The 13619-nt window shown below is 36.4% G+C and overlaps 2 protein-coding genes across 4 annotated transcripts; one reads left to right on the top strand and one right to left on the bottom strand.

Annotated features, from left to right (window-relative positions):
• Window positions 1-2515: 2515 nt before the first annotated feature.
• Window positions 2516-5060, bottom strand: LOC127148644 (uncharacterized). The gene is made up of 3 exons (XM_051082825.1): window positions 4680-5060; window positions 3863-3992; window positions 2516-2925 (listed from the first exon to the last, which is right to left on the bottom strand). Exons 1-3 carry the CDS (start codon window positions 4998-5000, stop codon window positions 2516-2518), a joined length of 861 nt encoding a protein of 286 aa, XP_050938782.1. The 5' UTR covers window positions 5001-5060.
• A 2505-nt stretch (window positions 5061-7565) lies between these two features.
• LOC103496499 (uncharacterized) lies at window positions 7566-13604 on the top strand. 3 transcript variants are annotated; one of them, XM_051082824.1, is made up of 4 exons: window positions 7566-7791; window positions 7867-10225; window positions 12491-12801; window positions 13086-13604. In XM_051082824.1, exons 2-4 carry the CDS (start codon window positions 8034-8036, stop codon window positions 13136-13138), a joined length of 2556 nt encoding a protein of 851 aa, XP_050938781.1. In that variant the 5' UTR covers window positions 7566-7791; window positions 7867-8033; the 3' UTR covers window positions 13139-13604. The 3 variants fall into 3 exon arrangements, with proteins under 3 accessions (XP_050938781.1, XP_008456587.2, XP_008456586.2); XM_008458365.3 differs by having other exon boundaries at window positions 7570-7791; window positions 7871-10225; window positions 13155-13604; XM_008458364.3 differs by having other exon boundaries at window positions 7570-7791; window positions 13155-13604.
• The last annotated feature ends 15 nt before the right edge of the window (window positions 13605-13619 follow it).

Raw genomic sequence — 13619 nt, 5'->3', positions numbered from 1 at the left:
TTCTTTTGTTCCACTTCTATTATCCTTCACTCCATTCAATCAAAACTCCCTCAAGAGCTATTCCTCCAACATAGGGCTTGTCAAGTTGGCTTTATCGACATCGATCGATCGACCTCCCTCCCACTACATGCATCTCATTTGGTCTCGCTCAAATGAGCCTTTGACTCGACGCTTCCGTCTTCAATACCAATATTGTTCAGAATTTGAGACAGGACTTGGTCCATCTATGACTTTTTGCAACCATGGGCTCCGGTTGTGGCTCTCTCAACTTATATTCCGACCGTCATGTTTCAATGCACAAGTTCTCCCCTTCATAATACTTAATAAATATTGTTGAACTAAGAAGCATTTTTTATTTTAATAATAAACATGTTTAAGTTTTTATACTGTCTTAATTTTTTTTTTAAAAAAACATCTCTAGAAATTCAAATTCAAATTTAAAAATTAATTTATATGAAATTGATTCAACTATGAGTTTTAGGATTAAAAATTCATCTCAATTATATATATAATTAAATTGATTGGCGTGGAAGGAGATGCGCGTTCTTGAATTTTTTTAAAAAAATAAGTAAGATACTTCATTTTACGTATCTGAATATATCAATATCAGCGACAGATTCTCTGCACACTTGTGAAGTATTAGTGCTTCATATAATTTCCGACGCATGTATTCTATTTTATGTGGTAATGAAGTTAAGACTCTCTAGCATAATTGGTGATTAGGATACATGACTTAATTTGACTAGCTCCTTAATGCGGATAATTGATGGAGATGTAAGGTTAGAGTTATCTATCTCATATGGCAACTTAATCACTTTGTGATCATTAGACTATCTTACGTGAGTCATGTTTGTCTGAGACTTTTGTTTATTGTTTTCAGTTACTTAGAACTTTCATTGAGTGTATTAAATTAACAATTCATCCAAAAGCTTAAGTCGATGCGGTAAAGGTAAATTTAATTATATATCACTAACCTTCACTTGTGGGCCTGAAATATTTGAAAGGATAGTTGCAAATGTAGCAATTATATTTAAAATAATTAAGTATATAGCAAAATTTAAAAAAATTTCAAATATAGCAAAATCTGTCAAAATCTATCAATGATAAGAGTCTATCACTGATAGACCATATAACAAATGTTGGTCTATCACTGATAAACCATAAGAGTCTATCAACGATAGACTCTATCACTGATAGACTTTGCTATATTTGCAATTTTTTTAAAATATTGCTCCATACTTAATAATTATTCTAAAAATTGCTACCTATTATAATTACCCATATTTGAAAGGCCCAACAAGTGGAAATCAATTTTAATTGGGGAGGAAACGACAATGCAGGCGCTTGAACACAAGACCTCCTTGGACCATCTGCTCATTCCTTTTCCCAAGATTGTCAAAGAGAGGGCAAGGTGTGACAAAATGTTCGAGGAAGTCATGTGTGGTGGAGTCATGTAACAGGGTGTTCTTCTTAATGGAGGAGAATGGAAAAAGCTCCTCGAAGAACGATACATCCCTGGAAACAAAGAACTTTCTTTTAGTTATGTCATATAATTTTTGTATCCCTTCATACCTGGTGGATATCACATGAATATGCAAGGGTGTGCTCTTGGATTGAACTTGAATCTATTTGTAGATAATGTGGATGCATAAGCAAGACATCCGAAGACTTTAATGTACGTGTAGTCTGCATCCTTTTCAAACAAGGCAGCAAATGGTGTTGTATTATTTGAAGTAGAACCATAGGTGTCCTATTGGTTAAATAAGTAGCAGTTAGAATACATTCGCCCCAAAAAATTATTGGCACTTTGGATTGGAACATTAAAGCTCTTGCTACATTGAGGAGGCTTTGGTGCTTCCTTTCAACAATTAAGTTTTGTTCTGAGGCATTATCAGACCAGAAGGTCTTGATTACCTTTGAGAATTGAGTTTCTATAAGTTTAAAGAAACGTGGGTTGACTTGTAAAACATCATTTTTATTTCTTAAAAGGTAGATCCAAGTAAATCTAGATTTGTCATAAACATTAGTAACAAAGTAAAAGTGACCAATGTGTTTGAGTTTTAAAAGGACCCTATATATCATAGTGCACTATACACTACAAGAAATTTGGCCTTTAATGTCGGTTTAAAATCGACATTAAAGGCCTTTAATGTCACTTGGCGACCGACATCTTTGCGAGCGTTATTAAAGGGCTTTAATGTCGGTTGGGCTTCAATGTAGGTTATAAACCGACATCTTTGAAGGTGTTATTGAAGGCCTTTAATGTCGGTTTATCTTTAATGTCGGTGGATAACCGACATTAAAGATGTCTTTAATTTTTTTTAACCGACATTAAAGCTGTCTTTAATGTCGTTTTTTCAAATTTATTTTTATTAAATCCTTGCATTATTGTCCATTTTGTATGACACCAAATAGTTAAAAATGAAATCTTTTACTTGTACATATACAAAATGAAATCTTAATAATGTGTACATTTATATACAACTTGGCTCCAAATACAAAGAAATTATAAAGCTTAATTATTTAAGATCCTTTTCATCTCATCAATTGAATCAGTCTGATCTTTGGTCACCTTGCTACAAGAAGCCTCTTTTTGGTTATCAACAACAGATGTCACAACAGTTGGGCTGGCTGACTTACATGGATGAACCTTCTCGGACTCACTAGTAGGAATAGAGTATTCACACTCTCCTGAGAATTCATCTCCCGAAACTGTTTCAAATTGTTTCTGCTCTTCAAAATATGAGCTTTCCCTCGCCTTATCACACCATTGGAGCAAATAATTTAATGCATCATTGGATAGAAATGCAAGATTTATTGAGAGAAAGACACCCGGCCATCCAACACGAACTTTAACACAATATATAGCATATACAGTTGCCATCAAGACCACCAACCGTGCATGATTAAGAGAGAACAAATAACCTGCAAATAAGAAAGGATAACCAAAAACCCAAATCAACTGACAGAATTTCAAGATTCATATAGCAATCTGATTAAAGTGGAGTACAGATTCATCAAGAAAATTTACTCTTATGGGAAACGGATATTAAAGTGGGCATAAGGGTGAATAGTCGTGTGTAGAAGTATAAAAAGTTCATATAGATCTTCATTGCAACCACCACAAGCAGTGTGCAGTAAATTTGGAAAATATTAGAAACATCTATCTTCTCTACTTGTCATTTCTAAATTTAAAATAATTATATTAGAGATAATATGCCCATAAACATCTTCCCTCCCAGTATTATGGACATTTTATTCGTACATGTAACTCCATACAAAAGGAGAAATTAATTGATACTCTTTGTAACACCTTCGTGACAATTCACAGATGGGATATCAATCTTGGAAGATGCACAGACGACATTTGTATGCAAAATAGCACTTGTTCAGTCAACATAACATCTAATATGGTGAAAATTTTGCCATACTTCCCCTTCCCCCACTATCTCCAATAGACTTATTTATGAAATACATGTGGAAGATGCTTTTATTTTTTCCTTTTTACCCCGCTGATTACAGAAAAAGTTATGGCATTGTGGAAAGCCATACCACAGATTGGAACATTGAACCTTCAATCACAAAAAAATAGAAGTAAACTATGGTTATCGGCTACTATGAAGACATACAAACCACAACCATGGAAAAGATCTAGTAGTCAACTCTGTACCACAGTTTTAATTATTAATATGTGTCTGTGTAGGAAACCGAGAACGAGAAGTGTGAAAAGAAACATGTATCATAGGGAGGGAAAAGAAATGGAGTCTCAACCCTATCAACAAGAACAGACCCTAATCTAAATGAATTTATGAGACTAAACTGGTAATTACAAAGAGCCCAATTTATGGAAAGAAGTTTGTACCTCCAACTATAAACAACGTCCCTGTAATCCAAAAGTTAGCATACATCCACAAGACTAGAATAGCAAAGAGCCCCACAATAAAAAGTCCAGGAGTGTAACCGAGATATTGAACAGCAACTCCTGCAGCTCCCTGAAACAGTGGACTAAGCTATAAATATAATGAAATGAAATTTCATTTTATTGACGTATTACACTATTAAACTAAAATAGAAGGAACCTTGTAAAGCAACTTAACAAATAATTCTATGAAAGTAACTTGAAAATATATCGACTATTGCCCACTTCCATGACATTGTAAATCTACTGGGATCGTAATTCAAAGAACAGGACTATACGCTAGAGAAGGGAACAGGAGAGAATTCTCGAGTCAAAGATGCACTTTTACAAACGGCTACCAATACCAAAGAGCCAGCTATTAACAGAACAATAAACCTCAAAGTACCTCTACAGTGATGTTTTCAACAAACTTACATCATGAAAATAAAATCTAAATCATTCATCGTAACCCTAACTCAACCACGAGTAGCAAAACAACGGCACCACCAAGGATTATATGGAAAAGTAAGGTAGTTGAATACTAGTATGAACCTTTGTGGATGGAATGTTAAACATCTCTAGCTTCTCAATTGTCAAATTTATAACAGTGAAGATCCAATGTAAAGTTTTAGCCACAAGTCAATCATTTAACCAATTGTTGCCGTTGGGAACTTAACTTCATAAATCTCGTTATCATTTCAAGCAACATCCAGATCCTAATTCTGAAATAACCCAAAATAACATAAAAAAACTTTTTATCGGGTATCAGAGAGGAATATACCATACTAAGAAGAACGTAAACCAGGCAGGACATGGAGGTTAAACTAAGAAAGCAACTCCACATTATAAGAAGCAATGCAGCAGAGCCTAATCCAATAAGCGATCTGAAGCCTTTTATAATGCAGTCCCACCATTGAAGCACTACTAAACGTAGTAAACTCCCCATCCAGGCACAGCCACGGCACACTGTTGGCCAATGTCTCTCAATAAACATCCCAACTTTGTCTCTGAAACTAAAAAACGCAGTTCGAGCACGCGAGTAAGTGTGTTTCTGCGACTGAAACCATTTCCATCCTTGCTTGAAAAGACCTATATCCTCCATGGCAGCTAAAAACCAAAGCCAAACCCTTTATTGAAATACCCTAGAAGAGAAGCTACTGCTATTGCTCATTAAAATCGAAACAGAAACTCAAAGGAAGGAAACCCAATGAAAATCGAAAATCAAAATCGAAGATGAAGAATGGAAAATGTAAAATACGAATTTACCTCTACAGAAAGTGGATGAGCATGCCTTTGGATGAATATGGGAAGGATTCAGAAAAAGAAAAGAAGATGAGAAAAACAATGAGAAATCTGTGATCTTCCTCAATCACTTTCTCTCTGCCAAATCAACGCCAAGGATGCCGATTGACTTTTGAAGGAGAGAGGTTGAAGAAGGTTTCCAAAACCAACGCCAAATCACAATAGTGGCGACAAGCTCAATGGTGGCAGCGATTGTTATTCGGAGAAGGAACGGGCATCGGAAAAGAAAAAGTCGCCGAAGAAGAAATGGACGAATTCATTTGGAGAAGAAAAGGGATTGCGCGAGTAGGAGAGGGTCAAAAGAGTAAAGTAAGAGAGACTGTTATTTTTTCACAAAATAAAATTATTAAAAAAAATTAAATGGACCTTTAATGTCGGTTTTCAAAATGGCGGACCTTTAATGTCGGTTTAAAACCGACATTAAAGCTTAGTCTTTAATGTCGGTGGAAAACCGACATTAAACATCTGCCTTTTCAAAACCGACATTAATGTTCATTTTCCATTTTTCCCAACCGACATTAAAGCCTATATTTGTTCTAGTGCTAAGTCAAAACATTTTCAGCAACATTATTTAAAGTAGGAAAAGAGAGACCGCGTTGTTTGGCCAATGGGTAGATGTGGCACTCTACAGTTTAAGAAATTAGAAATTTCTAGTTTGTGTGATAGGTCTTTTAGTCTGTTAACTGATGGATGTCTCATTTGTTTGTGCTAGGTGGCTTTACATATCAGGGCAGTGTGGCTTTTGGCTTCTGTACTGAATAGGTAAAGACCATTGGGGAATTCAACCTTCCCAATCATTTTCAAAAGCAACTTGTCTTGAATGATGCAATTAGTGTTAGTAAAGGAAAGAGAGTATTTTGTATCCTTGAGAAAGGCACTTTCTGATAGTAGGTTATATTTAAACTCTAGTATGCAAAGGATATCTTGTAATATCAGATCTTTTGCTATGGAAATTTCACCCATAAGTTCAACCGTAAGTCTTGCTTAGTAGGTAAAAGCATAGAGAAATTTTCAACCTTGCAAAGTGTTCTGAACATGGATTTTTCATGACAAATGTGTATAGATGCACCAGAATCTATAATCCATTTTTGGTGTTTTCTACCGTTGGTAAATAAAGTAGAGAAGCAAATACCTACCACATGAGTAGTCTCTCTTTTGGTATTTTCACCATTTTGAGGAGGGTTGAGATGAGTCTGCAACTTGCAGTAGTTGTGAATATTGGTCATTGGTAAGGTTTGCAAAGAAGGCAGACTGATTTGACTTAGGCAATTTTGTTCCCTTTTCGTTATCAACTTGAACAGGGTTGTTTTGTCTTTGTTGATGTACTCAGTTGTTGTTTGCCAATCTATTTCCGAGGTGGATGTCCATGTAATTTGTAGCATTTATCTACTACATGGTCTCTGTAGCCACAATGTCTCTGTAGCCACAATTGGAGCAAATTGGACATGTATCTTTCTTCTTCAATTGGTTAGAAGATGATCTTTTATCAGCATTGGCCATTAATGTGATGCTTTCAATTTGTGAAGAAATTCCAATGGATCTTTGTCTCTTTTCTTGAATGATAAGGGAAAATATCTTGTTCATTGGTAGCAAGGGATCAATGAAAAGAATATGTACTCAGATTTGAGAGAAGGATTCATTTAATCTCATGAGGAAGATCATCACAAATTTAGCATCGAGGAATTCTATCATTTTCTTTGACCCTTCACATGTACATTCATCAATGGGTTGGTATTCTACAAGCTCTTGCCATATGGTTGTTACTTTGGCATAATATACTTCTACAAAGAGATTTTCCTGTGTAGTTGTTACAAGATCCTTTCACAATTGGTAAATGTGTGGACCATTTGACTGTCTATATCTCTCCTTAAGTTCATCCCATATTTCTTGTACATTTCCATTGTAGATGAGGTTGGATGCAATTTCCTTAGAAATTGAATTTACGATCAGGAGGCTATTATATTGTTGTTGCATGAATTTATGATCCAGGAGGCTATTATATTGTTGTTGCACTTCTATGCTGAGAGCATATTTCCTTCCATGGTTTTCTTGATTGTTTCGATGACGAATTCTAGATTTTCTTTAGTGGTTTTCTTAATTGTTCTAGTGAAAAATCCTATCTTGTACTTCCCCGATAATGCAAGAATCATAGCTCAGATACCATACTATTTTCTATGTAAATAGTTTTCTTTCATTTGGTTGTGTTTGTATTTCTAACCTTCGGCTTTGACTTCGACCTCTACACTTTAATTCTTTGTAAAATAGTAATAACGATGATGATAATAATAATAATAATAATAATAATAATAATAATAATAATAATAATAATAATAATAATAATAATAATAAATACGCTACAAATAATCGGTTTCGGTCACTTGCCCTTATCGTTCAGACGTGGGATTTCGTCTCAATAAAATTTCTCGGAGATCAAAGCGAATATAGTTCCCTCCCTCGAACGTATGGGATGAAGACAATTCCCGTTCCTCAAGAAATTGCTTGCTTCTGATTCTTGATTTCAAAAAATGGAAGCTTAAGCGAGGGATTATAACAGACACCATCAAATGGATTCTCAAAATCGACCTCCCAAGGTTTGAAATTTTTCTCAGCTTGGTAATCCCTTTATCACCTTTTCGTTAGATTTTTATTGCAATTCTTTTTTCCAGATAGCGCTCCACATTCCTGTTCGATATTTTGATTGGGTGAGTTAGGTCATGGGAATTGAAGGTTTCTGCTTGTTTATTCCGACTTTGTAGTGCGAATCAATCGATTTCGACGATTCTAGGGTATTGTTCAAGGATTTGTTAGGAGTTACTCAACTAATTACTTAAAGATGCAATGTCGAAGGCGTGAAGATTACTATGTTAGAGAGCCGGAAAATACGGAACTACATGTACAAGATCGACTTCATCTTGATCATGGTCGATATGGTATGGCCCGGCGGGAGACACTGGATCGATCTCCACGTCTTAGGAGAAGTTTGAGCCCTCATAGGTTTGGTGTTTCCCGACGCGAAGTGGGTTTGGTTGATAGGGTTGATAACACAGAAAGGAGGGACGGGAATTGGCATCTGAGAACTGGAAGGAACAATGATATTGGGTTAAGTTCACATTCTTTTGGTCAATCGAGGAAAGTGCCCAACTATGAGGAAGTGTTCCTGCACAATGATCACAGGCAGCATTCAGATTTGCAGCAGGTTTCACCTGATCCAAGGAGATTTTCTGCTGACAATGAAGTTGTTGACTATAAGCATGACGTTGGGTATAGGCTTGGTGATTTGAGAATTAGAAAAGAGAGGGAAATTATTGAAGGGAGATGGTCAGATGGCCGTGGACAAAGGATGACGGATCAGAGACTTTTGGCTATAGAAGAGGGCAATGGGATGGGATCTTATAATTCACATCCTGGTATTGGTCCTACGGCTGTTTATAAAGACTTCTTTCCATCTTCCCTGAGTTTGGATGTGGAGATGCGAGGTCTTGACAATGAAAGACTCAAATTTCGAAACCATGTAGTTTCTGATAGACCTCAGATCACAGATTCACAAGAAGCTCAAGAAGGACAGAAGTTTAATTCAAGGAATATTGGATATTCTGCAAGTTCAGGATTTTATTCCAGAGGAAATGAGAGCTCCTTGTCAGGACCACTGGCAAGCCAGTGTTTGGAATCTTATCGTGATGGCCATTACTTTCAAATTTCAGATGAGTTTTCAACAAGGACCCACGGAGACATTGTGGACCATATAGAGTTTAATTCATATGGGAAAAGGACCCTTGTAGATTCAGCCATTGATCTTCAAGGTGGAAAAAGGAATCTTACTCCTCATCAACGAGGAACAAATAGTCCTAGAAGGGAGCACGGGAGCTATTTTTATTCTAAACCTGAGAGAACAGTGAATAATTCAAATGAAGATCCATCTCGTGTGGTGCAGAAAATTACTCAAACACGTGGTTATGTTGATTACGCCAGTACAGTTGTTTCTGATCATGGAGACTTTTCAAGAACTAAAGTTGCAAACACTAGTATGCTGAAAATACAAAAAGCTGATGATTCATATGCAAACTATAGAGCTGGAATAGCACTTGACCAGTATAGACTTAGAAAACAGACAGCGTTAGATTACCCTGATATAGGACCAAGCACAGAAGAAATAAACGATGACAATGAATATGCAGGTGCTGGATCCATCTATTCTGATGTGGGGAGAGTAACTCAAGATTATGAAAGGTCAAACATTAACCATTCTCAGTATGGTCAAACATCATATGCAATATCGGATTACGGCCCTGAAAGAGAAGTAGGTTCATACTATTTGAAGGAGAGGTTGCGTAGGTCCAACATGTCCAAGTGCGATAGAGAGGCTTACAGAAGTACTGAAAGAGTACAGAGAATGACAGAGGGTGTTCGCACTTATAATTTGAGGGAGGATCATATGCCAAAAAGAAAGTACTTTGAGGAAGATATGAACTTACTCGATCATAGAATAGCTACATCACGTGAAAATGCACCCAATAAGCTTGTGGATTTATATGATAGTGATGAACAGTGGAGGGATGATGGAAACAGATATATATCCAGGAAAGCAGGATTTGACCACAACAAATACAAGAAGCCAAATACGAAATATAATTGTCGTAATATTGCTGATTCACATGAAAGTTATTCCGATCATGCTCAAAAATATAAATTTGGTTCAAAATATATGAAGGGCAATAAAAAGTATGGTCCTTCAAGCTGGATCAAGTCACAAAATGTTGATCACAGAAATAGTTTGCATAAACCATTTAAAAATTGGAAAAAAACTGAAGAGAATGATTATGCTCGTGTAAATGATGATGACTTGTCAGATGATTTGATAATAACTACAGAATCTGAACCCCCTGAGGATTCTGAAGAGTTTAAACAATTGGTCCATGAGGCCTTTTTGAAGTGCTCAAAAATGTTGAATATGAATCCTAGTGTCCGGAAAAAGTACAAGGAGCAAGGAAATGCCGGTAGTTTATATTGCGTCGTATGTGGCAGAAGGTCTGTCTTCTTCCCTATTTCCTAATCCTGGAGACTCCATTTCATATTTTGACTCAAGAGTTCTCTAATTGCTATTTTGCAACCATATTCAAGTAAGATTATAAGAACTAACCTTCAAGGTTTGGTTCTAACGTTCAAGGTTTGGTTCTGTGTGTTCCTTTGGATGTAAGATTCCAATTGATTCTATGTTCTGTGTGTACCATCATCATTTTTATTTTTGGTGGGTGAGGGGGAAATTAGAGTGGGGTATTTAATCTTGGAGCTTTTAAGGGTTTCCTTTGACTGCTGCAAGGCGTGGATCATTAGACCTGTACTTCAAATGATAGCGGCTTTTATTTTGTTTGAGAATGATTACTAGTCATATACTTAAACCTACCACGTTCAAAATGGTTCATCATTTGATTGACCTTGGAAACTTGGAGTTGTTCAGAGCAAGCTTTGAGATTGTACTTCCATTGGTCAGTCTTCCAATTGTATCAGTGTTTCCTGTGAAATGTGCAATCCTGTCAAGGACTCCAAGTACTAGCGAAATTTATGGAAGTTCAGGTTATCCTCTACAGACATGTGTGTCTTTTCGTTTGTCACTGGTTCATGGTGGCGATTATATGCTTATTGTAGAAAGCACACATCAAAGCATAGATCGTAGGAAATTTCCTTGGTATATTGATCGGCCAATTTTCATTTTCATTTCCAATGTTTTGGAACTACAAGGGCAGTATCACCCCATTGTAGAGAGGCCTTGGTTGGAGGGTACCTTTTGGATAAGAAACAATTTCATTTGTGACATGAAATTACAAAAGAAGGCTTCCATATGGGGGAGTTACAAAAGACCTCTCCAGTTAGAAGAGGAGGTAAGAAAAACTGTAGAAATGAAAAAGGGAGAGCAATTACACCATGTCACAACCAAACTAACTATAGCTTCATAAAATCCGAGCTGTAGAGGCTTTGATTTGATTTTTCTTCTCCTGGTGATATAACCAATTTCTTTTGTTCTGTTTACACGAGTAGTGGACGTATGGCCAGTCCACTTTAGCAAGCATTAGTTTTGCATGACGATATGGCCTCTTTTGATTTTTACCAACGTGCCATAACTATGCTCTTGAAAATGTTTTTTTCCTAGCTTATTTTGCAGAATTTAGTAGAGTATATCAATGGCCTGGACTTTCTGCCACTGTGCTATGCCTATGGTTCCCATTGCTGCTCATCAACTGCTTCTATAGTGATAATGACCATTCTTTGATATGCATATTGTTTTTTAATGGTAGTTTACCGTGAAGATCGTTGGAATTGGGCTGTGAAGTGGGCCATCCAAGTACCAGCATGATAGAATTACTTGATAGATATTTTTTATAGAGCATTCAAGGTTTTAACTGCTCTTTTACTCAACGGGATGAAACATATAGACCAGAGGCTAACATTCGATGGGGCAGTTTTAGATGTTAAGCCAGTACTGAACATCATTTGATGGTAGCTTGCTCTGTAATATTACCTTCATTTTGTACTGCTACACCCATTTATTACTTGTTAGAGATAGAGATATATGTGGCATCTGATATAATATTCAATTGGAAGAGTTAAACGGTATAATATATTGGGAGGACAATTAGGAATTCATATTTTGACTTTTTGGTCGTGGTTTATCCCTCCAATTTCTTTATTCCAGCCCTCGTGGAGCAAAGCTTTCTATTGCTTTAAGGGATTTTGTTTAGGCCCATTTTTTTTATATTTCATGTTTGCGTTAAAGTTGGTTCCAGGTTTGTTATCCTTCATAAGCTGAAAAAATCATAACTCACCTGTGTGGTTTTTGGAAAATCATGAGAATATTGAAGCTAACATGGTGGTTAAACGTTCATGGATGGAGCTTAATTTAAGATTGTTGACATGTTTTGATATTGATTTTCTTATGAAGTTTGTTGACTACCAATTGTTGCAAGATCAACTTCTAATCTCCAGAACTTTGACTCCATGTAGTTCTGAATGTTAATTATTAAATTTCCCGAGGTGTAGTTCTGAAATCATGGGGTTTAACTTCTTTGAATAGATTTCCCGAGGTAGTTCTGAATGTTAAGTTGCTGAAGTTATGACTTGTGGGTATGATCATCTTTGTGATTTTGATAGTCTTTACTTTTTTGAGCCTATTCAGTTTGCTGACGCCTACTGTCTTGACCTAGATCTGGCGCCTTTGTAGGCTTACTATCTGCCAGGAGTAACGTCTTTTTATTGACTCGTCACTAATTCCAGCTTTGCCTATTTGTATCTTTGCAGCGACTCAAAGGAATTTATGAATAGTCAACGCCTGGTAAAGCATGCTTATATGTCCCACAAGGTAGGGTTGAAGGCTCAACATTTAGGTCTTGGGAAAGCCATATGTGTTTTGATGGGGTGGAATAGTGTCTTTCCCCAAGACACTGTAACATGGGTTCCTGAGGTCTTGTCCAAGGAAGAAGCTGTGCTTCAGAAGGAGGATCTCATCATCTGGCCTCCTGTTATTATTGTCCGCAACGTTTCTCTGTCACACAACAGTCCTGATAAGTGGAGAGTCGTAACAATTGAAGCACTCGAGTCTTTCTTGAGAAGTAAGTGGTGTTTTATACTTCAAACTTATCTTATTACTTAGTATCTGGCAGATGTTTATACTTTACTTTTAGCACACAGCATGTCTATTCTCAATTGGAAGTATATTATTTTCTTTTAGCATTTGAAAATCTATACTTGACGAAAGAGGTGAGTTTGAATTCCTCACCTCTTCAACTTTGTATATATCATCCTCAGTTATGGAAAGCATATACTATGTGTGTATATTCTTATCGAATGTGGAAGTTTTAATACTATTTAGCATATACTTTGTTTGACCAAAAAGGTGGATTCGAATTACTCACCATATTCCCGGATTGTAAGATGTGGAAGCATTAACGTCACTAAATGACAGGTAAAAACCTACTGAAGGGAAGAGTGAAAATGAGTTTGGGGTGTCCTGCAGATCAAAGCGTGATCGCGTTGAAGTTCCTACCAACCTTTTCTGGTTTGACAGATGCAGAAAGACTCAACAAATTCTTTTCCGAAAACAGACGAGGAAGAGAGGATTTTGAGGTGGCAAAGTGCAACAATGGCGAAGTTAAAATGGAGGGGAACAAAATAGAAGAGGTAGTTCTTTATGGATACTTAGGAACAGCAGAAGATCTGGTAGACGTTGAGCTCAATGCAAGGAAGTTTATGATAAAGAGCAAAAAGGAAATATTGGAGATGTAACTTTTAAGATGATCATCCTTTTAGGATATTAATCAGTATTGCTGGAAAAGTGTAACCAAGTTGTTGCTTATATAACAATTTTGAGAATTGTACCATGAAAAGAAATGGGGAACTCCTGTGCTTTTGTGTAGATCGAAAAGTAAAA

This window comes from Cucumis melo, chromosome 3, assembly GCF_025177605.1.
Source record: "Cucumis melo cultivar AY chromosome 3, USDA_Cmelo_AY_1.0, whole genome shotgun sequence".
NCBI lineage: Eukaryota > Viridiplantae > Streptophyta > Magnoliopsida > Cucurbitales > Cucurbitaceae > Cucumis > Cucumis melo.
Note: the sequence above shows the minus strand (reverse complement) of the source record. Positions and strands in the feature narration are given on the sequence as shown.

What these genes read in the sequence shown, in the direction of transcription:
- LOC127148644 (XM_051082825.1), bottom strand. Translation starts at nt 5,000, where the DNA reads ATGGAGGATATAGGTCTTTTCAAGCAAGGATGGAAATGGTTTCAGTCG. An exon ending in TTTACGTTCTTCTTAGTATG is followed by an intron (nt 3,993 to 4,679) that starts GTATATTCCTCT and finishes CCACTGTTTCAG; the next exon opens with GGAGCTGCAGGAGTTGCTGT. An exon ending in GACGTTGTTTATAGTTGGAG is followed by an intron (nt 2,926 to 3,862) that starts GTACAAACTTCT and finishes TCTTATTTGCAG; the next exon opens with GTTATTTGTTCTCTCTTAAT.
- LOC103496499 (XM_008458365.3), top strand. Translation starts at nt 8,034, where the DNA reads ATGCAATGTCGAAGGCGTGAAGATTACTATGTTAGAGAGCCGGAAAAT. An exon ending in TGCGTCGTATGTGGCAGAAG is followed by an intron (nt 10,226 to 12,490) that starts GTCTGTCTTCTT and finishes GTATCTTTGCAG; the next exon opens with CGACTCAAAGGAATTTATGA. An exon ending in ACTCGAGTCTTTCTTGAGAA is followed by an intron (nt 12,802 to 13,154) that starts GTAAGTGGTGTT and finishes ACTAAATGACAG; the next exon opens with GTAAAAACCTACTGAAGGGA.